Source organism: Falco naumanni, chromosome 1 (assembly GCF_017639655.2).
Source record: "Falco naumanni isolate bFalNau1 chromosome 1, bFalNau1.pat, whole genome shotgun sequence".
Lineage (NCBI taxonomy): Eukaryota > Metazoa > Chordata > Aves > Falconiformes > Falconidae > Falco > Falco naumanni.
In genome coordinates this window covers 16,159,977-16,182,422 of record NC_054054.1, presented here as the reverse complement: position 1 = coordinate 16,182,422, position 22,446 = coordinate 16,159,977, and the positions used below count along the sequence as shown (strand labels likewise).

The following is a 22,446-nucleotide window of genomic DNA, read 5'->3' as shown; positions in this document are numbered from 1 at the left end:
CTTCAGTGGAGTACTGGGTTCTTGTGATTCAGTATATATTCACAATAGAGGAAGTAGTTGCTATGGCTAATGCATTTAAAGTACTCTTGGTGTTTATGCAATGGCAACTGAGTTTTCTGTGCTTTCTACGTTTTTATTATGGTGTGGTGTAGTAGAGTTACTTTTTAATGTTTTGTGTAGCAGAAGGATGATCTAATTAGTTGTCGTGTCTGTGGTAAGTGCCCAGTGTATTGAGCAGTAACATTTGTTGGCAAAACTTGTACTTCTCACTTCCTTATGTTCAACAAGATTCATAGCATTATATCAGAAGATTTTGAGGGGAAATTGGTACGCTTTTGAAGTGCAATGTGCATTTGTCTCAATCCAGGGGTAGGTTTCCTAGGCTAGGTGGAGGGAAGAAAACCCAAAGAAAGATGTATTTTGCCAAATGGAAATCCTGAAAGTCTTTATTTATGATCTCCTGCTGAACTGAGGAAACACTTTATTATTGGTAGACATAATAGTTTCTGATCGAGAGCCAAAATACTTCATGGGGAATAGATTTGCTAGATAGCTTTTTTTAGAAAGTGCCCTATTGATCATGAGATGCTTTCCCAAACTGAAAGCATGACTGTATTTGTGCTTGCCATCCTGAGTTTCTATCCAGCCAGTGCATGCTGATGGGAAGCTGTGCGATGGTATCGAGTACTCCTTGGGGAAGCAGCAGCAGCAGTGATGCAGCAGCAGTGATGCACGTTACAAGTGCTTCAGCCCTTCTGTGGAAAGGGACATCTTCACCTTCTGCTCTGTGAACAAGCCTGCGAAGACACTCCCATTCTGAACTGCTTTGCTGGTGGCTTCGGTGAGTAGGACATACCCTTCCTTCCACGGGTAAACAAACCAACCTTGGGTACCGCCCTGGGATCTCAGCTTTGACTGAGCTAGTCCACATCATGCTGTTGGTGATGAGGTGGCAAAAAAAGGGTTAAATTTCCAACTTATCAGGTATTTGTTAGTCTGTTCAGAGCAGCACCTGTGTCAAATGAATTGCCTGAAACCTGTTTAATCAATAGGTGCCAGGCATTAACCTGCAGCTGGGCCTCAGCTAGCTGTTACTTGTAGAATATTCCTGAAAAGAGGGAGCAGAGTCCTCTATCTCCTCAGAATTCAGAGGGAGCATTTACGAACAGCGTATTTCTACATGACAGTCTGGGCTTTCTTCTGTTCTGGTAGGTTCAAACGAATGTGGTGTTAGCTGTAGTTTATGGCAGGTGCTCTGGAAAGCGGTGTTTGCTGCTGCTCGGAGCAAGGCTGGTCAGCAGTAGTGCTGCACGTTTAGTTTGCGGGGAAATAAGTAGCACAAGAAGCTTGAAATCAGTTCTGTTTTGTGAAAATTGCTGGTCAGCTGACAGGTCAGGCTGACAAGCCTCTAGTTCCCCAGATCCTCCTTCTGGCCCTTCTTGTAGATACTTGTTAATACTACTATGTAGCAGTGGTGGCTGTGTTTTACAGCTGCTGTTGGCAGTTGGTATGATTTTGGGGTTCTTACTGTAATTCTAAAAATATGCAAATTGAATTTCTATTTAGAAACTTTAAGGAGAACTTGTTCTGCTATTGTGCTTGTAGTGTGTGGGATCAGGCTGGGTTTTTTTTAAGGTACAGTGGAATATCTTCAGTTATTCCACATACCTGAACAGCAGCAACAAAAACTCAACCCACATTTTTCATACAGAGCTGGTGTCCTGGAACAAAAAATTGTTTTCATTTCTTTCAGTAGCAAAAGAAAATTAAAACCTGGATGTTTTGTGGGAAATGAATTTTATTGCGACTTTAGTGAGGACATAATTGCTGTTAGATATATCGAATAAGAATGGCCTGGAGATGGTGACTAAGTTTCATATTCAGATTGAAGTGTGCTTCTGTTACGGCATCTCTGTTTTGCTTTCTGTTTCTCTTATACTTTGAAGTAATTCAAGGGGAATAAAAGATGACTATATTGACAAACTGGCTGCATCCTAGTTAAAACTAGTGAGACCTTTCCCTTATAGGGTTAGGATATTTATCTAAAGCTTGAGATGAGTCACTTGCTTGGATTTCCCATGTGATACAACATTACGTGAAATCCCAAATAGTTTACTTTTATGCAGAACCAACACAAGATCTTCAGTAAACTAATACAGTTAATGATGCATGTCCGTCCTTATGCATCATGTTTTAAAGCTGCTCTTTAAACTCTCTGGATCAAAAACTGTAGGAAATGGTTTCCCATTTTGTTGAGATTTACTGAAATTCAACTACATTTAACCTAAAGCCCTGCAATTCAAATATAGTCAGGCTCATGAGGAAAAAAATGGATTAAACCAAAAGAAACAAAGTTTGAAATAATGAGTTCTAGCTTGTATCAGTAAATCGTTTATTTTTAGTTGTGACTTATTATAAAGAAGCATATTATTATTAAGAGTATGTAAAATATTTCACAACTTTTTATGAATTATGTGAAATACTACTTTCTTGCAAATGAATTGAGATAGTATCAGAAACAATAGTCTTGAAACTGGAGTGAGATGTATTAGTGAAATCTGTAATCACATAGAACTTTGTACTTGGGACTGCATCATATAGTGAACTAATTAAAGACAACTTTGGAAATGTTGCTGTGTTGCATGGGAATAGACAAAAAGGTTTTCAAATTTGCTAAATGGACAAAGTTTGAGATATGGTTACTATTTTCTTCAAGATCTTCTAATTTTTTTCTTCCCACTGTTGCTTTGTTCACTGTGCATTGTGAGCTGTGAGCTGCAAAATGCTGTAGCACAATTGAGTCTAATTGTGTGTTCAGAATGTGGCATATTCGGCAACAGATATAGCCAGATATTGGCTAGATGACTTTGCAGATGGCTCTTGTAGTTTGCTTTTTTTCGTTTATCCTGTGTGCTAGGCATCCTTTTTCAAGCAAGCCCCAGTAGCTGCAAACCCCAAATCTAACCATTCGGAACAACAGAGCTAGTGTCTTCTTAAGCAAGGTGTTTCAGCATTCAGCATTTAAACACTCTAAACCTCAGTATTTCATATTAATTAGCATATATTATTTTGGGGAAAAGGAAATGGCTGCTGGTACTACTTGGTGAAGCTGTGCTTTTCTGAAACCTGCATCTTACACGATTTTCACCCTGGGCTTTCTGCTTCCAAATATGGCAAAGGCACTTAAAATTCAATTGTTTGAAACAAAATCAAGAACAGAAGCAACAGCTGAGGAAAAACTTCTAGGTGGATAGTTGCATGTTATCTTGCTTCTTCAGTGCCTGCCCTGTTTTTTTTTTAACGATGCTAATTTAGTTTCAAAACAAAACAAAAATCCCTCTAGAAAAGATTCCCCTGACAGAAAAGCTCAACTAGATATTTGTATGTGTTTGACATAGAAACCGATTGCAGTACAAGTGTTTGATTTGCTTACCTTTTTTAAATCTTAAAATAATCAGTTTCATTAGCATTTTGGATGGGTTACTAGTTTTGTGCATTTCTGTTGCTTTCCAATTGCTGTTTGAATGTAGCTTGAAAGAAAAAAAGATCAAATGAAGTATCATTTCCCATTTTAAAACTGTTAAAACTAAAGTTAATTGATAAATATGTGTATTTATATAAAAGTGAATAAATACTTCTCTAAATATACTCTTATCAATCTGTAATAATTAGGCCAGTGACTACTGGGGGGAGGAAAGATACAAAAACCAGGCTTAAATGAGACTTTCAAAATAAAGATTTCCTGCTTGCTGCATAAATTTATTAGTTTAGCCTGAGATTTTAAAAATAATTTCTGTGAATAGGAAGTTGAATCGCTTTTTGGTGAGTGTACAGGCAGTGGTATAGTAAGTTACTGCTTCCTAGCTAACATTTTTTTGTTTCAAGTAGATTAGGAAAATGAGAGTCTTCTCATAAAGACCAAAGATGTGATCCGTGTTTGAAACATATACAGGATCTTGCTGCTGATCTCCTTGATTTACACAGGGGTGCTGGAGTGTCTCCTGTACCACCAGTGCCTTCTGAGAGGTAAGACAAAGTGTCTTGCACCCACCGAAGGATGCCTGATCACTCGTGTGGTATATTTTGGCAACCTCTTGTACACACTCAGTGTGATTTCTAAGCATAGGGCAATACAAATGGCAGTGGCTGTTATTAGTGGAAGTTACTGTTGTTGCTGTAGTCTTAGCATATACCTTGATTTAGAACATGGGTTTCTGAGAGAGGTTAATGAAGTCTTAGAAGATGTGCCTCCTTGAATTAAAAGACTGAACTTCCCCAGCTCAAACAAAAAGCTTCATGCTAGTAGAGTAGAAAAGCCTGTGTTTTCGTTTATTTAAAAAAAAAAATTGCAGGAGGAAAGAAGGGGAAGATTCAGAGAGAGAAGTAGGTTAAAAATACTTTCTGGTATCTTACATATATAGTTAATTTATATATTTTAAAATAAAATGTAATTACTTGTTTAATTTAGGAAAAATTACCCTGCAATCTGTTAGTTTTAGTCATTACTTCCTCCTAGCTTCTCTTCCTCAAGTATTCAGTTTAGATGGGGGGAAACTATGCATCTAAACCCAAGGTATCGCTGCTTACTACAGTAGTCCAAAGTAAGATTTACTGACATAGATAAATATTCTTAATGACAAGCTGTAAGTATGAGTCAATAACTTGACGAAAGTAACATCATCATAAAACACCATCTACCTTTAATGTATTTTGACAATTATAGTAATTAATTTTCTAAGTTCAGGAATGGGGGTAATTATCTGTAAAAGTAACTTTTGATGAATTTAGTATTATGCTGAGTTACAGCAGGGGGAGGATTCAGTTCTGGGATTTCAAATCTCTAGAACTGCAGGATTTGGCTCCTTTGAAATATATGAACTGCTGACATTCAAAGGGGCTAAAAAAGACCAGGGATTTTTAAAAATACTTTTTAAAAATAATTTTCTAAAACATAGGCATGGTAGCAGTTATGCTGTCACTGTTGACTGTTTGAAAAAAACTGGCATTTAATCAATATCTATCAAAATGGTGCAGAAACCTCAGCTATTTTTACAGAACAAAAAGGTGACAGTCCTCTGACAGATGTATAGCTTGTGTTTACAGTCTCTATAGTCGTTTCTTTCCCTTTATAGCAGCTAGCATAGTTCTGGTTTACACTTTCTTTTCTATTTTTTGCATTCTTCTAGCAACTGGTGGTTCTACAAAGTGAGAAGGATTAAATAAAAGTGCAGTAGATAGCAAACCAAATAAAATACTTATGAGCCTTCATTAAGTGTTTTAATATCAACCAGCAGGTCTTTAGTTTTATGTTGAACTGTGATACCCTGAGCAGCACAAACATACCACCGATGCACCCATAGATTTAACATCTGTGGAACTAAATTAAGGCATGGAGTAGTGATATAACTTCCCTGAGGTTATACGTGGACTTAAGAACTTGTTCAGCTATCCCATGTTTTTATCCAGTTATGTTGGCCACATGATCATCTTGTCCAGCTGTTGTCACTGTGTTTAAATAGGTGTTCTGGCATGGTTTATCAACTGCCTCTGCTCTGTGAATCAAAATATTTGTTTAAGAATGTAAAAAGGTTTAGATGTTGATCAGTCATGAACTTAGGCACATGCATTCAGGGTATGTACGTCTGTATGTCTTTGCTCTCTTCTTCCACAAGACAAAGTAACAGTTTAGAACCGGCAGCTATAGAGCCAGCAAATTACCATCCTAGGTATGTATGAAGCTGTGTAACAACTTGTTAGTATCTCTGCTAACCCATGACAGTTTTTCATTCATAAATACTTAGGCCTTGCACAGCTGAATATCTATCCTCCTAGAAACCCAGCCTTCACCACTTTGTTGCTGCTCCCTCTTTACTAATCTTATAGTTCAGTGGTCTGTCACTGTCTTCTCTGCTGGGGACTCCCTTTCCTTACTGTAGGTGCCTGGTTAGCCCGCTCCATCTGAAATTACCTGTCCTTTCTTTAGCTTGTCTAAGACTTGTTATGGAATTTACCAGCTGCACATACAGCTAGCTAATGGACTCCTGCTAGTTTCTGTTCTGATTAAGGTTAGTGTTGTCTTCCTATTTTTGCACTGTACCAAAATGTAAATGTACATAGTTTTATACAAAGGCCATTCCCATACTCTCCAAATATCTTGAACTTAACTTTGTTACAGGTTTGCTGGATTAATTCACAATGCCTGGTTGTAGCCCAACTTTTTTTACATTAAGACATGTAGTATGTTTTCATACCTTTACTACCCCTTTTTTGGCCAAGATGCTGTGTATCTTTCAGCTGTGCCATGACCTTATGTTGTCAGTTGGCACTTTTTGATCTTTAATTGCCTCTTCAAAAAGTAAAACACTCATATTCAGTCATGTGTTACCTATGTCTTCCATAGGAGTCAATGAACTTTGAATGGTTATGAGAATTGCTCTGATTTTTTGGTAGGTACCCAACTGTTCAATCTCTCCAGGGAGAATAAGATGACATTTTCACTGACAAAATAACTGAGTTCTCAAAGAAATTAATGCCTTTTTTTTTTTTAATGAAGAAAGTTTATTGCAGGTCTTCCTTTTACAATTCTAGTAGAAAGTATAGCTAAGAAAGAAAATGATCTATGACCAATTCATAAGAACGAGCAAAGGAAAAGAATAAGCTGAATACATACTATATTGAACTAAGCATTATGGTAAAGGTAAAACTTCATCTATCTTGCAACTGCAGATTAAGGATAGCTGCTCCCCAATCCTTGTTTCCAGTGCCTGCACCAGGTGAATAGGGGGATAGCACTGACAAACCTCTGATTGCTATTGATGGCAGCTATCTGTAGTAGCTCCTCTATCAGCTCACCCTAGAACTAGGAACTGCTCCATTCATCCTAGCTTAGATAACATGCAGCAGGCTTTCCATTCACAGGCCCAAAATCATTTTATTTTATCTAATAGGTAGTCTGACCCTGGAGAAAGGTGTGGATGGGACACTTGTGATTAGGACAGAAAATGGCTAGAACAGGAAGTCTTCCTTGACTCCAGTCTTTGTTACAAATGAATGTCCAGTGCTCATGTTTACATCCCAAGTCATTTTATTTAAATTCATATTATCTAAACACTACCCTGTAGCCTGCAAGTCAGGTAAGAAACTCAATGCAAAAACAACCATCCTTCCCTCTATCTCCAGTGCTTTTCTCATGATACTTTAGAGTTAGTCCACTAAATTTCTTTTTTGTGAAAATTTGCCTCTTCAAGTTTAGTAGAAACTTGGTTAAAAATAGAGGCATTTGAGTAGATAGTAAATGTAAGTTTTTCTTCCCTTGTCTTCCTCTCCTACTTTTCTGCAAATCCTCATCAGAAGAACAGAACGGGGCCTGCTTGTAGAGGTGAGGCCAGGTAACTGTTCATCGTCTCACTGCTCATATAAAAATACAGTTAGCTACACTGTAAGTTAGGCTAGAGCCCAAGGCTGTGTGAAATGCACTTCATTAAACTAACACAGGTAACTTAAAAATCATCTAACATTGCCAGGATCTTTCCCCTACTGCTCTTCTCAAGACAAGAGCAAAGAGCACTCACACCGCACATTCACCCACCCGCTATGAAAAGAACAGTCTCCCCTGACTGAGCCTGCCCTGGGCTTGCCACGAGAGGGTGCGCGCAAACCGAAAACAAACTGTCACGTGAAATGAAGAGAAATCGGGGTGAGAGTGCAGGGAGCTTCAGGTGGATTTGGTTTCATCAGTCCTACGCACCAGGCCGATCCCCAGCAAACTCAGGAGATACTGAGGCAGGGAGCACGGGGGATCTGAGTGGCTCAGAAGCAGCAGGGAAGAGGGTCTTGGACCCAGCCACGTGAGGATCATCAGCTGCAGCAGTAATTGCAGAAATTTTCTCCGTTCCAGCTCTATCAGAGTCCTGACAGCGCTTGCTGCAGAAAATCTGACTCTCTTTATCTAGAGCTGTGTTCTAAAAACAAAGAAAAAAACCCAAGGCAAAATATAAAAAGAGCAGAATCAAAGCCCTGTCTTAACTTAAGGGTTAAAACAATCTAAGACATTAAGTGCATGCATTACAGCCAGGAAAAAAAAAAAAAGAGAAATAACATTAGAAATCTTATATATAATTAATTGTAGTGTTTTATGGTGCTGACTTCGGAGAATATAAGGAAAACTTATCTTCCAGACAAAGGTTTGCCATGATGGTCAAAATTCTGTTTAAAATTCTGTCTAGCAAGTCTGATGTGGAAAAAAACCTACATGAATGGTATGATACGGAAGGAACCCTTCATACTAGGTGTTGGCAACAGGTATGTACCTGCGTTTTTGCAGACACAAGGAATCCCATTATGCTTAGTGAAAACTTAATAATACCTTTTCTGTGCAGAAGTGTATCTGTTTGTGAAGATGACAGATGAAAGCCTAATTATTTTTTCTATCTTAAAGAAAAGGGTCTACTTTTCTGCTTATTGTTGAGAGTAGGCAATGACCTCTCATGGAACTGACACAGTGGAAAAAATGTGTAATTTCTGAATACTATACCTAAAAATTAGTTTACTGGAGAGGAGAACAGCGGGTTAGAATCAAACCTGAGTGCTCTCTGGTGCAGTAGATGGCTTATCTGGAATATGTGGTGTACCTGCTGAAGCTGACAACTTTCATACCCTCTGAAGGATACTGCACGTTGTATTAAATCACAGTGTAATGTTTAATTGCTAGTGGAACGTCTGAAGTGACCTAGAGAGAAATCTAGTAGTTCCTGTGTCAAAAATATACATCAAAAATGCTTTCTAAGACTTGGAGACACAGCGTAATTGGTCTTATTTCACAGTTTGAAGGCTGATACTGATCATTAGAAAATCTCTCTACTTAAGTATTTACTTTGTGGAAGCTCTTCAAGTATCAGTGATAATACAGATTTCAGTTAATACAAATTAATTAAGTTATTTGTAATTTATTCAGTTTTGTAAAATGGTGCAAGGTATACTTACTCTGGCACGTACAGCTTGGGCTTTCTACAGTAATTCACAAATGTGTGACACTTGAACTGAGGAGCAGAGCACAGCAGAGTACGTTTCACCTTTGAGGCACCCCCTGCATATGTGTTTGTAGGCATTATATGGCATTGTTCTGTGGAATTTCATTGTTTGAGCTGGGATGTGCTAATTATAAAGTAAGGTCAGGTGCTCTGCCTCTTCTTTAGTGATTTCGTTTGATTGATTGCTCTGGAGGACTTGCTTTACTAATGTGAAAATTTCTATGTGTTCTTAGTGGAGTTTGTCTAATACACTGTTCACTAAAATATGTAAGTTTAGACATTGAAATAATTTTCTGATACTAGTTAAATTTAGCATTTTTTTTCCCCAGACTTGGTTTATTGCATCAAAGTCATCAAGGACAGCGAAAATAAGGTGCTCATCCTCCTTTTTCCAAACTGATCCTATAGCTTGGTAGTGAAAACTTATTTCATTATGTGATACCTGAATTCAAATTTGTCTTTTACCCGACTTAGCAAAGAGACCTGACTAGTACCTCTTATTTCTCAAATAGAAGACTTCTAGAATTTGCAGGTATATGGATAGTGGGTTGTTCTGGAATCAGTCTCACTTAGACTCTCCTGCTGAAACTGTTCTGTTTTGGACAATGATATGGCTGCGTGCTGAGGCAGGGGAGGTAGCAAGTAGCATCCCGATATCCCTCTGCCCCCCAGGGCCTTCCTGCCAGGCTTTTTCAGAGCAAAATACCAAGTATAAAAGTTCACCCTCAAAAAAGAGAAGGTATTTTGAATTTATGGTGTTTTGGTTTCGTTGGGGTTTGCTTTGGTTTGGTTTTTAATCAGGTTATGACATTACTCTACATGCATACAGGCACAAGGAGAAAATTCAATAATACACAATTGAATTCTCTGCTACTAACAATCAACTTTGTGAACAGAGCATGCAAGGAAATGACTGGCTGAACTGTATCTAGACTTTTGAGATCAGCTGTGATGTGCTGTGGTTTTATCATTACCAAAGTAGCTGCTACCCTGGCAGGATGGCATTCCCTCTTTTGCTTGCTGGAAAAAGAAAAGAGTTGAGAATAAACAGGTTTCTGCTGTTTCAGTGGCAGGATAAGTTATTTAATAGGGAAGGGAAATGCTTTCAGTTCATGCTGATGGTGATTTTCTCCTGTGCTTCCTACCAGCAGCCTCTGATAGTTGTCACTCCTTGCACACAGCAATACATATATCTATGTAATGCAATTTAGGATTATTTTTTCTCCTAAGATTGAAGAGTAGGCTTAATTCTACTGTTGCTAAGTAAGAATGTTTTTTATTAATTTAAGACTAATTACCTTCTGACTAGCTCTGTGATACCATAAAGGCTGAAGTGACAAATAATTTTTTTATTTTAAATAGAAACAATGCTTATTTTGGTGGTTTTGGTTCTGTCTTCATAGGATTCCAATTTTTTTCTAATTGCTTTTGCATATTGTGAGATACGCACATGCACAAAATTACTCCCAGGGTAATAGACCAACATACGTCTGAGGAAGTGAAATAGCTAGTTATATCAGTGTTTGCTTAGAGTATTTCAAGTATGTGTCACAATATAGAAAATGTTTTTGTAAGTGTCCAAGAGATTACCGTTTGCTGTTTTTGTGCAGCTGAAAAGCTCTTTCCACTTCAGACTGGCTGAGTTATTTCTCTTTTCTTCTTGTCAAAAATGGAGAACATGTATTTTTTGTGCAGCAGAACAAAGCATCGCAGTTAGTACGTACCATTGCCTTGGACCTACTCAGAGGAAAGCAATGCAGGCATTGGGAAAGGAGGAAAAAGGAAGGAAGCAAGGGACAGAAACTAGACTTACTTTAAGCAGAACTAACACAATTGCAACAAATTTAGATTTACAGAACATTTTGAAATTGACAAAAAAAAATCAGTAATGAATTAACAGCAACATGCTTTTAAAAGGGGCAGAAAGAGTTTCCTGTGCAAGAACACTGATGTAGGTATGTGCAGTTTTACTTATCTGCCACATGATGGTATTATCTGCATGGGCCAGATGACAATATTTGAATGAAGTGATGCTAAAAGGGATCCATTAAATATGCAGGTGGACTGATATAGCAATGCACTGCAATACATGAGAATTACAATACTGTGCTTGTCTGACTCAGAATGGTTTTAAGCAATGAGTGCTAGTACAAGTCAACTTCTTGTACTAATTTCAATAGAAATTTCAATGCTTTAGATAAACCAGGGTAAGAATAACAGATCAGGGGGTTAACCCTCATTAGATTACAGTGTTTTGAACAAAAAGGTTACTTTTCCCTTCAGCAATAACTGGGAGCTGCATTCAGAAATAAATAATTATGCATTTACATCCTTCCATACCTGTTAGAAGGAAATAAGGCGGGGAAAGGGAAAATGCAAAGTTTCAGCGAGGTGTACTTCCCTATCTGAAGGAATGTCAGGAGCTAACAGAATCAGAAAAAACCACACCAATAAGAAGCCAGAAGCTACGCTGTGTCAGAGATCTTGAGACAGGCTTAAGTGGCATGCAAGTTGGAGAGGGGCTGAGAGTTAGAATTAAAATTGCTCTTATTACATATAGTGCATTTTATACCAGTTTTCAGCTTCAGGCTTATCCATAGTCTCAACTGTATAAAGAATGAAGCTCTGAAGTCCCTCTCAAACTGTCAAGTCAAACTGTCAAATGAAATGTAGACAACAGCATGAACCTGAAATGCATTTTCTGACTTCTCTCATTTTTATTTTAATGTTACCACTTTTCCTACATTTAAGTCTTTCGCCTATTTATTCACATAAATGTATTTGCAAAAGCATATACATATGCAGAAACATTATTTTAAATTTACCTCTTTCCGATGATTAAAACAAGTCTTTGTTAACATAAGTGGGCTGGACTTTGAGAGTAATTAATACTAATGGGGAGGGCTGGGTGTAGAAATCACTGTTATGTTATTACCGTAGATGGTTTTATCTTTCTTTTAGTAACTGAAGTAACTTTGTGTGCAGTGTCTATCCTTGCACTAGACAAGAATGGACCACAGGAAGAACGGAAAGGCCGTTCAGTCTCTACAGCAGCTGCATGTTCTCTGCAAAAGTGACTGGTCAATGACAAGCGCAGTTCGGAGTACTGGTTACAGTAAACTCCAGTTCTTCTACCATGATTCACACATCTGCCTTCTGGAATTACTGTTTATGTAAGTTCAGCTACAGGTCGTCTGGGTTCCTTTGTATGCTTTGAAGAAAGTTCCCCATTAGGGAACAGAAAAAACATAGCAGGGGTTAGATTGGGACAAAATGAATGTGGTAAACATTCAATACTATGAAGAAAGTTTCTGAAATGGAGTCTGGTTTCCCAGTACAAACAGTACGCTCAAGATCAAGCAATACTTGTTCAGGCAGAGGGTAAGAGCCTACTTAACTAACTAGGTGGTCAGAATGATAAAAAATTAACAGTTTTTATACTGAAAAATTTCAAATTGTTAATAAGCTTCATTTCAACATACAACTACTTAGTGTTTACATGTTTCTGTTTGAAAGCTTGTTTTTATAGCTTAGCTAGCACACTGATAGACTCGGTTGCTCTCAAGCGATGATGAGACAATCCACACTATACGTAAATAAAGGCTAGAATGAGAGACTATTCTAGCTTTGCTTTTGCTGTTCTTGCACCACACACACATGTCCATAGAGCACTGTTAGGAAAATATGCAAAGTATAGTATCAATGTATAAAAATGTTCGTTTCTCTTACCATGATGACAGAAACCCCAGCAGATGTGTTATTTTGCTTAGGTAGGGTGTTATTAAAGTGCTGCTTCAGTTTACCTGTTACTTCAGCTTGCATATTATTCTCCTGGGAAGCATCATCCTGTATAAGAATAAACACAGTACTCAAGGTAGGAAAACACCAAAACTATGTTTGAATGTAACTGTGTAGAAGAGAAATTTTCTATTATACTCAGGTACTTCCTGTTTTTTAATGCAAAGTAAGTGATCAGACAGGCTGCCAGAAAGTGAATGCACTCTGCTACATGAGATACGGTTCAAATGGATTAAGACAAATTACAGAGGAAAGGAACGTAGCAACCACTGTTTTATGTATGAACTTATATTTCTTAAAATGCCATGTGGCACTGTTTACTCTCAGTCCATTCATTTGTCCCGCAATTATAAACTGCAAGTTTGATTCAAGCATGTTAACAATAATGCGCTTGACATAGTGTTAAAAATAAGAAGCCTATTTGTCATCTGGCTTTCTTTTAAATCAGCATTTTAAATGGTCCATCATATCCTAAGCACAGAAACATTATAAAGTACCATAAATATGTTTGAGAGGAGCTGTTATGGCACAGACGCACTTGTTACAGTTGTCTTCTCTTGTTTGAAGAACTTCATAGATCATATCCAGTCCCTTTTTTAAAACATGTGGAAATAAACATTGGCTATGCATATGCAAACCTGGTATTTATTATTAATGAACTGATTTTAAATCAATAGTCAATGCACTTTGGTGTTTCTCATTGCTGCTGCCCCAAAAGATGAAGGACCCAGCAGCCATCAGCTTAGTGCCTATGTTAAATTAGGTATTTTATTTGCTAATTTTCTTTCTGTTATGAAGCTTGAAGTGCATCAAGAAACAGGAGATTGTACTTTAAATAGCATTGCAGCAAGTAAGATGCCAACATGCATTCGCATACGCATTTTTGAGATGACTGCTAGGCTGAATGGTCACACATCTGCCTGTCATGTTCTGTTTAAGCAGGGTTATAGCAATGTCCAGAACCTTCTAATTGCACCCACTCTGTTCTTTCAGGACACAGACGCTAACAGTGCTGTCAGAGCTGAAGCTAACTAACTTTTTGGGCTCTTGCTGGTCTTGTATGTGAAAATGGGACCAGTGGCTCAACAAACAGAAACTGGCATAGCAGAGGGGTATTGCTGCTTCTGAAAACTACGCTACAGATTTAATATCAAATTAAGAGATAAGTAGAATGCAATTTACTCACTGACACCCAGGGATGGCTTAGGATCTGTGCTGCTGTATATCGGGCTTCAGAATTCACATGTAACATCAGGCTAATTAATTCCTTTTTTAAGAGAAAAAAAAAAAAAAAGAGAGATGTTTGAGGAGAGTGGAGAAGGATATTACAATGGAAATATTGTTGCACCAAGTTCTTCTCAGTGCAATTTTCTTGCTACATGGGTGAAAAAAAAACCAGCTTACAGTGACACCAGAACCAGTGTGAATTTAGTGGAACAAAAAACTTGCCCTTCAGGTTTAAGAGTATTCTGGACAGCATATTTCTTATCAACTTCCTTATTGTGTTCATGTTTCACTGCATCTTTTGAAATCAGATGAAAAGGAAATGTTAAAAAAATCAGCTATAACGGTCCAGTTTATATATTCATGCAGGTAACCACAATGAAAACGAACCTGGGACAGATGCAATCATCTATGGGCAATATACATGCACCTAGTAACAGTACATAAAAAGCACAAATCAAAGGCAAGAAACTGCATCTGAAATTGAAGAAACTGCTGAAATTAGGTGAAAACTATGTTCTCTTCTGTGTTGCTCCAGAAGAATAAAAGACATTTAACTTATTTCATCAGCTAAAGATCACCTGGTATAGGAAAAAGCAGGTAGATAGAAAAATGCTTAATTCTACTAATTATACGGTTCATCCCAAAAGATTTGCGGCTTTCATCAAATTCTAGAGGCACTAGCACAGATGTCTTTAGCTTTATCAAATCCTTCCATGGGCCTTCCATTAATGGTGCCTACAGACACGATAAACCTTAAGAGGTCATTGATACAAAGCAGCCAGTAAAATAAAATCAAAAAAACACCCAACAACCCAAACCAACTTTCTTCAGCTGTTTATACATTCAAATTTCTTCCTATGCAACTAACAACTAGCTTCCTCCTGTAATTCCTGGTTCTACAAGCCTATTCAGACAAGCATGTCCCCCTCCCAAATGAACAACATCATGTACTTGGAGCCAAATCCCACCCTGCAAAACCTTTTATAGTCTCCAAAGCGTCAGCCTTCGTATTTTTATCAAGAGTATTTCAAGGAGATTGTTCATCACTTCAGTTTTGGGAAATGGCTTCTTCATACATATAGTAATATACCTAACAGAGGTTTCCCAAGCAGCCAAGTTACTTAGTCTGTGTAAGTCTGAAGTGGAAGGTCACCTTTAGTGCCAAGATTGGGGCGCCTTGTTTGTTCAGAATATGTGTCTGGAAGAGCGTGATATGATCGGAGCATGGGAAATAAACAGCCATTGGGAAAATACAGAAACATGCAACTTCTCATTGGCTGGATAACAATGTCCACTTGCTAATTAGTTCTCAGATATCATTTACAGCGCGTTACTGAATTAGCTTGAGGAGTGGGGCTTAGAAGTAGAAACTTTTATCCTACAGACAGTAATTTTAGACTCAAATGGCAATGGTAACACCAGAACTACTAGCAATAGCACATCAAGCTGGCTGCACCTCTTGAAAAGTTCTAATAACTGGCTGAAGTCAAATAGGAACAAATGATGCCAATTGCATTCAGTCCACATAGCAGCATTTTTTCTTTTTCAAAAGAGTGATAGGAGGGAAAAATTCAGAGAGACACTTATTTTACAGCTGAAGCACTGCACTTGGTATAATAATCCATCATTAAAAAACTGTGATGTTCATGCATGTGATGTTCACTGAATGCAACTGGCATTCTGCTACACTTACTCAGCAACAACAATAACATGATGGCCTGCAAAACCCGAGCTTTCATCAAGCACTGTTAAACTAAGTAAGTAAAAAGGCACAGTGGCTGGAAGAGCGAGCAAGAGCCTGCTCTGAATCATCTGTTCTGCCTTTTGAACAGAGCAGAACAGTCAGAAACACTATTTCAGGTTGAAAAACAGATCAGTACCTTTGCTGAATCAGTGATGTTATCCCAGTAGGGAGAAGGAAATTCCAGCTTCCCAACAAGTATCTGATCAAAGAGGTCTTCTTGAAGGTTGTTTTCACTGTTAGAACAGCAATAATGAAAAAGATCATGAGAAAGAAGTCAATTTGTCATGCAAATTTTTAACTTGATTTGGAGATGGAGCAGAAATTGTATCAACTACTATAAATGCACAATTTGCAAGCTTATATAGTGGCAGCACTTCTGAGGTGTTTGTCGTAGTTACACTGTCGGGAGTGATAAGAACAGAAAAACTAATATATTGAGGCGAAAGGACTTCCACTGGAATAGAGACTGCTTATCTAATGTACAGGAACTAAGTTGCTTGCCAGCCTAGTCCTAAAGGACCTGCTACAGAAAGCATACGATAGGGGGAAGACGCATACTGAAATGAGCCTCCTCTGCTAAACTGTCACAACAGGAGAATTTTAAAAATCCAAAAGGGAGATATGGAAAAACACATGATGATACATTTAGTTTACTGAGTATTGTCAGGCTACTGATACTGAAAAGGTAAGTACTTTTGTATCAAAAACACAGTATCATGAATACTCAGGGATCGATGGCAGTGGGTTTTTGGTTTTTAACTTCTTGTTGGCCCTGTTGGCCCTAGCCACTATGAACACCCCAGCCTGTTTCTGTAATGAAAAATTTATCTCTTGGGTTGGTTTTACAATATTTATTAACCCTGGTTGAAACCTGATCCTAATAGCCCAACTTCCAAACTCTATGCAAAGCAACTGCCATTTGTTTGTATAATACTTCTCTCAAAACATGTATTCAGTTTTAAACATGAACTAACCATGTGCACAGAACAAATACCTAAACTAAATCACAGTTTTCCCATTAACAATTGTTTATATTTTATTCTTTGCAAAATATTCTTATTCAGTCTGGTGATTTTTAGTTAAAAACTAAGTATTTTGCTGTAAAAATAGACAAAAAGACCGTGCATAAATAACTTAGAAGTTAAGAGGAGAGTTCCCTATTAAAATGTGCCAATTCCTTTTCATTCCCTGGCAAAAAAATTGCTGAGGCACAAAGCATATCCGTTTGATTTTTAGTAGAACTCACACATATTGTGACGCTGAGTAGCAAGAATCACATCTGCAAACTCCATCGCTCATATGACACTTATCAAAAAGATTAACAAGGTCGAAAATGCAACATAAGCAAATTCTTTCCCTCGCTTCAGTTTACCATTAACTTTCACTCTCCACGCTACTAACTAGTCGGCTGCTGTGTCCACACACCACCGCCAGGGGGCAAAGCACACCCGCCCACCGAGCTGGGACGGGCTGCACGCCGCAGACAAAGAGAAATGCCGCCCCACACCACCGTACCCTACACACCGCAGCGAACCAGTTACTCCCTTAGAAAAATAAGTACCTACAATCGATCCCAAAACCTGGACAAGAGGGACAAGTGAAAACATTTAAAAAACCAAAAAAGTGGTAAAGAAAATGTGTCAATCGAATCCATTGTTTTTTCCCAGGATGCCTTCTTCAGGGAGGTAGGTAAAGACTTGCAAAGAAAGCAAGCATGTGCTGCTTTACTGCTTTTCCCTTTGACAGATAGGGACACTCACCTGCGAAAAGGTGGAAATCCACATAACAGTATGTATGTAATCACACCCGCAGCCCAAATATCCACCTTTAAGCCATATCTGAGAAAACAAGACTGTGTTACTTGTGCTAGATTAAAAAAAAAAAGGTCATTCTAATCAAACGATTATATTTACATGAACATATGTTAAGACTCTGTCCTAAATTATTTGCTGCTGATGTGGAAATGTATTGTGTACCTATGCATCATTGTACTTAGCATCCTTCAGTCTTTAGGAAACCATGATAACATTTTTGCATTGGTTTTTTTTCATTCTTTGGGGTTTGTTTTATAAGCCTCAAGGCTCTCCAAGGTCTTCTGAATATACTCAGATCTGATTTGGTATCAAGGTTTCCCGGTCCAGAATCACTAATGATAAAAGACAAGGATGTGCTTTCTCATTCCCCATATTGGAGTGACTATCTCTAAGGTTATCATGTGTTGCTAAGCAACAAGAAAGATACCAATTCTCCAGTGTCTTAAGTGAGTAACACAGGGAAAAGAACTGCACTTTTCTTTTAAAGCGCAGAAATTAACAAACTAGAGGTCAAAAAGAGGTCTTTTTTCCTATTATTTTCTATCCAGCAGATTCAGTTTGTCAAAATCTATAACATGCAGATGAAGTGCCCTTTGATGTTTGAGCTCACTGCAGCTGTGAAATATTTCTCGATATGACAAATGCACTGAACAATGCTTGAAACAATACAACAAACCTCCCTCCATTAGGAAGACCAAATTCAGAATGGTCACAGCTATGCCAAGAGTCAGCTAGCACAGAATGGAAGTCTAAAAGGAAAGATGACTTGTGAAATTCTACAGAATTATTTTGTATTTATGCAACCATCTGTTAAATACAGAAAAATGGGGCTGTTTATTTAAACCAACAGTTATCAAATAGCATGCATCACCCAAACAAGGTCACTTGAATCAACATGATCTAAATGGATCTGCTCTGAGAACGAATTTAGACTGGGTGACTTCTGGAGTCTGTTCCAAGAGAAATTATTCCCTTTCTGACATGAACACTGTGTTTTGCTTGTCTGTTTTCCCCCAAGCAGCTGCCTGGCTGGTACAAGGGGCTCTGAACAGTGAGGTGAGGCAAGGAACACAAACCAATAAATTCCACCAGCGCTGGTCCTAGGGAGGTGGTAAGGAGGCGAAGGTGAATTCTAGCAGCAGGGTAGGCAATGAAACCAGCCTCTTTGAGGAACGGAACGATGCCAGCTTTCTCATAGATGGGTTGGTTACAAAAAGATGGAGGGCCACCCTACTAGCGCATTCCAGTTGTAACAACAGTTAGGAGCTGCCTGCCAAAAAGAATTGGTTACAAGACCTGTGTCTTAGTCAGTCATCCTCACCCTGTCTCTGCAATGATTTCTGGAGCCACATATGTGGGTGTACCACAGACGGTATATAAAGGTCCTTCAACCACTGTTGCCAGTCCAAAGTCTCCTAGCTTCAAAGACTTGGTTCCGTCTGGATATTCACATACCTAAAATCAGCAAGAAATAAAAACAGAATGAGGAAGAGAATACTGCATTTTTAAAATCCTTTAATTTTTTTGGATAATAATCATTGCGCCCAGAACAGAGGAGAGGTAACTTCCACAGCCCTGCAGGGAAAGAGGAGAAAAATGGTACGGCCACTGATTGCCACCGCGCAGCTGGAGCTAGTGTGCAGTGGAGCCGTCTGCCAGCTATGTAGGTCAGGCCATGACACAGCCTCGAGCTGCGGGTGGGGTGGGGGAAGAAAACCCAATTCTAGGATGCTGAAGTTTTAAATATATTAAGAAAAATATAATAATACCATTTGACTGGGACCTAAAATTTAAAAAAGGGATTGGCAGCTACAATCAGATTTGTTTAACATCTCTCGCTAACTTAGCATAAAGCTAGTCAGTCAGCACATTTCATAGGCAGATGTCTTCCCTAAGCTCAGTCTAGGCAAGTTCAGCACAGGAGTGAGAAAGCTGACTGAAAAGCGTGTAGGTTTCTGTGCAGACCCAAGTGCACCTTGCCCTATAAATCCCTATAAAGAATCCAGCACATCTTGTTCGGAGTCATTTTGTTGATGAAAGAAGCTAAATTTTAATAGAAAGGTGTTACACAACAGTGACAGCAAGAGAAAATCAAACCAGACTAACAAAGGAAACATCTCTAATAAATGAATCTCGGTTTTGTTCTTGACATAAAATGCTTATGTTAGCAAGATTTCAGTGGGATCTAGTTTCTAGAACGTAGGACTCCAGAATGGCTGGATTTATTTGGTTTCCTCAAACAACTGGATACTGCTAAGGCAGACACACCATCCTTCATTCCCCTGCGTAATTCCCATCATTAATGGAAACACTTGTTCTCCTTGATACAACATCTTCATATCTGCTATTATTCCTAGAGTTTGTATTTTTAAATGCATGACTAGAAAAAAGAATGTAATTCAGACAGCTGGATGACCCTGTGCAAAAGAACAAACTACTTGCAATTGTAAGTAGCAATTGATGGGAATTATTTGCATTTACATTCAATACCAGCATGTTATCTTAACATTCTGCCCCTGTCAATCACAGTGAATAAGATTTGCATCTGTTGGGTTATCTCTTCAGGCTTTCTAGGCAGAAAAAGGACGTTTGTGTCTATTTATACCTGATTCAGTCACTAATGGGAGTTTAAAATTTCCTTCGACTGGCTATCTTTGAAGGTGCACTGATAACAAGCGAGACTTCCAGCTTCGTTTTCTTTCCCTTAAGTGCCATGTTGCTGTGAGTACATTTGCCAGGAGAAGCCTCCTCTCCCTTCCTTTTGCTAAACAACCTAATTTATTTGAGAGCTTATTTAAATTGCTAAATACTGTCAGTGGAATTACTTGGGAAAGAATTGACTATTAAGTGGAAAATATTTCCAGCTCATAGCCCTATTCTTGTAACAGTTCAAAATCTGGTCTGGGATAAGCCATGACTCTTACTCTAGATGCAACCTCGTTAAACAGATTGACGAACGCCACAGAAGGCTTTAAGAAATTCCAACGAAATTTTGATGAAAGCTACTAGGATTTCTGATGGCAGTGGCTCAAGCAGGCAAGATTACGGTTCTGTTTGTTCAGTGCACAACACGTAATGCCTAATGCCCGACATGTAATACCCGAGTATAACCTCTGTGTATAATATAAGCAAGAGAGCATACTGCCCCAGCTCTGTGAACTCCAGTCTAAGCAGTTCCCAAAGCAGACTTCACGGTAATTCCTGTCAACACAGTTATTTTATGTCTCTGCTGAAAACGAAAGTAGTCAGTCCCCTAGGACAGAATAAATGTACGTACAGAGTTAATTCATGGCTAGAATACTGGCAAATCATCAGAAAGATGCTCCTACGATGACAGTGAATGAAAAAGAAAAAAAATTGCTTGAGATAACCACATGATCGTTGGAAGAAATTGCATTCAGCCCACCTTTTCTCCCACTTGCAAACTATAATAAATAATTCATTGACATAGCTTTACAGTTCATTGTTTGTGAGACAATAGTCCTGCTTATCCAAATGGCACCCAATCAAAATGTAAATAAAGACAGGTTTAAGGACAGGTTTGAGCACAGCTCACTTGGGTTATGGTGATTGTTATCTCATGGCAGAAGATTTATTTCATACATACCTATTCTAAATTAATATTCCTGCTCAGCTCCTTGACATTTATAAACGAGCATTTGCATTAATGAGAACAAAGTAAGAGAAAATATTAGAAAATAAATGGGACATACCAGGAGATTTTCTGGCTTGATGTCTCTGTGCACAATGTTGAGACCATGAAGGTATTTGAGTGCACTGGCTAAATTGTAGACCATTGCACTCCCATCTCGCTCTGTGTATTTTGTAGAAGAAGTGATAGCATCAAATAGATCTCCTCCCTAAAGTAATGGAAAGATAATAAATCACTACATGAAAAATAATTAAAACGGTATTTCATAAAAGAGCTGTGTAAAATCTTCCTTTACAAAAGACATGCTCAAATGCCTGTTGAACAGTAAAAAAAATTATTTTGCGGAAAGATGATCCTGTCACCAAGATAGTACACTGGGACTTGGGTCATCTACATTAAATTCTCAACTGAACTCCAGGCTTCTGGTGTTTGAGTTTGGGCAAATCACAACTCTTCTTTGTTCTGATTTCATTCTATTGATCTTCCTACCTTTGATCACTCATTTATATTACCTACAGGTACAGGCATAGTTTCCCTTTTCTTCATCTTGTCAATATAATACCTTCACATAGCAAAACCCAGCCCTGATTATGAGTAGAGCCTAAAGTAATATACATGAGCTCAATAATGAAAGACCTAAGGTAATAAATATCCAGCAACTGTAATGAACTGCAAATTGGAATTTCTGTAGATATTGCAGAAATATCAAATCAATCTAGCTGAAGAAGACAAACAATGTAAGCATGATCATTTTCCAACCTAAATGATTCTATGATACAGTGAAGCGCAGAACCTACACATGGTTTCTGAATGTGCCGGCTGTGCAGGCTCCGATTATGGGTGCCCTATTCCTCTTGGAATACGTAACAACATGTCAGCGAGTTACTGATGCAGCATTTCCAGTCCCTGCAACAAATTTTACGTGGGTGTCTCTATGATGGTTACCCTGGATACATCTGTGGGAGTGATCTGTCTGAGCTGTGGGTGGCATTCCAAGCATTTCAATACATGTGGAAGAGAAGCAGCAATTCAGGAAATACTGGCCAAGACGGTGGTGTATTAAAATGTAAAAAAAAAAATACTGTCTTAAAACCAAAAAAGCCTCAACTATATAAAAATAACTTATAGAAAAGTAGAGGAATGGGTAGGCTACAGAAATTATGAATTCAACGACTACAGACT

General features: G+C 38.3%; 1 protein-coding gene across 6 annotated transcripts in view; it reads right to left on the bottom strand.

The window, feature by feature from the left end:
- Positions 1 to 7,229: 7,229 nt before the first annotated feature.
- DCLK2 (doublecortin like kinase 2) overlaps positions 7,230 to 22,446 on the bottom strand; it is a 95,551-nt gene continuing 80,334 nt past the window's right edge. For 2 of the 6 annotated variants that reach the window (XR_005826134.1, XR_005826140.1), the window contains 8 exons: positions 21,326 to 21,472; positions 18,934 to 19,067; positions 17,559 to 17,636; positions 15,935 to 16,031; positions 14,014 to 14,094; positions 12,759 to 12,875; positions 11,602 to 11,684; positions 7,848 to 7,961 (listed from right to left, as the gene is read on the bottom strand). Coding sequence is in view for 4 of the 6 variants with exons in the window: in XM_040582425.1 (XP_040438359.1) it covers positions 7,740 to 7,961; positions 12,759 to 12,875; positions 14,014 to 14,094; positions 15,935 to 16,031; positions 17,559 to 17,636; positions 18,934 to 19,067; positions 21,326 to 21,472 (876 nt within the window). In the remaining 2 variants the exon portion in view is untranslated. The other 4 variants (XM_040582425.1, XM_040582432.1, XM_040582438.1 and 1 more) reach the window with 3 other exon arrangements.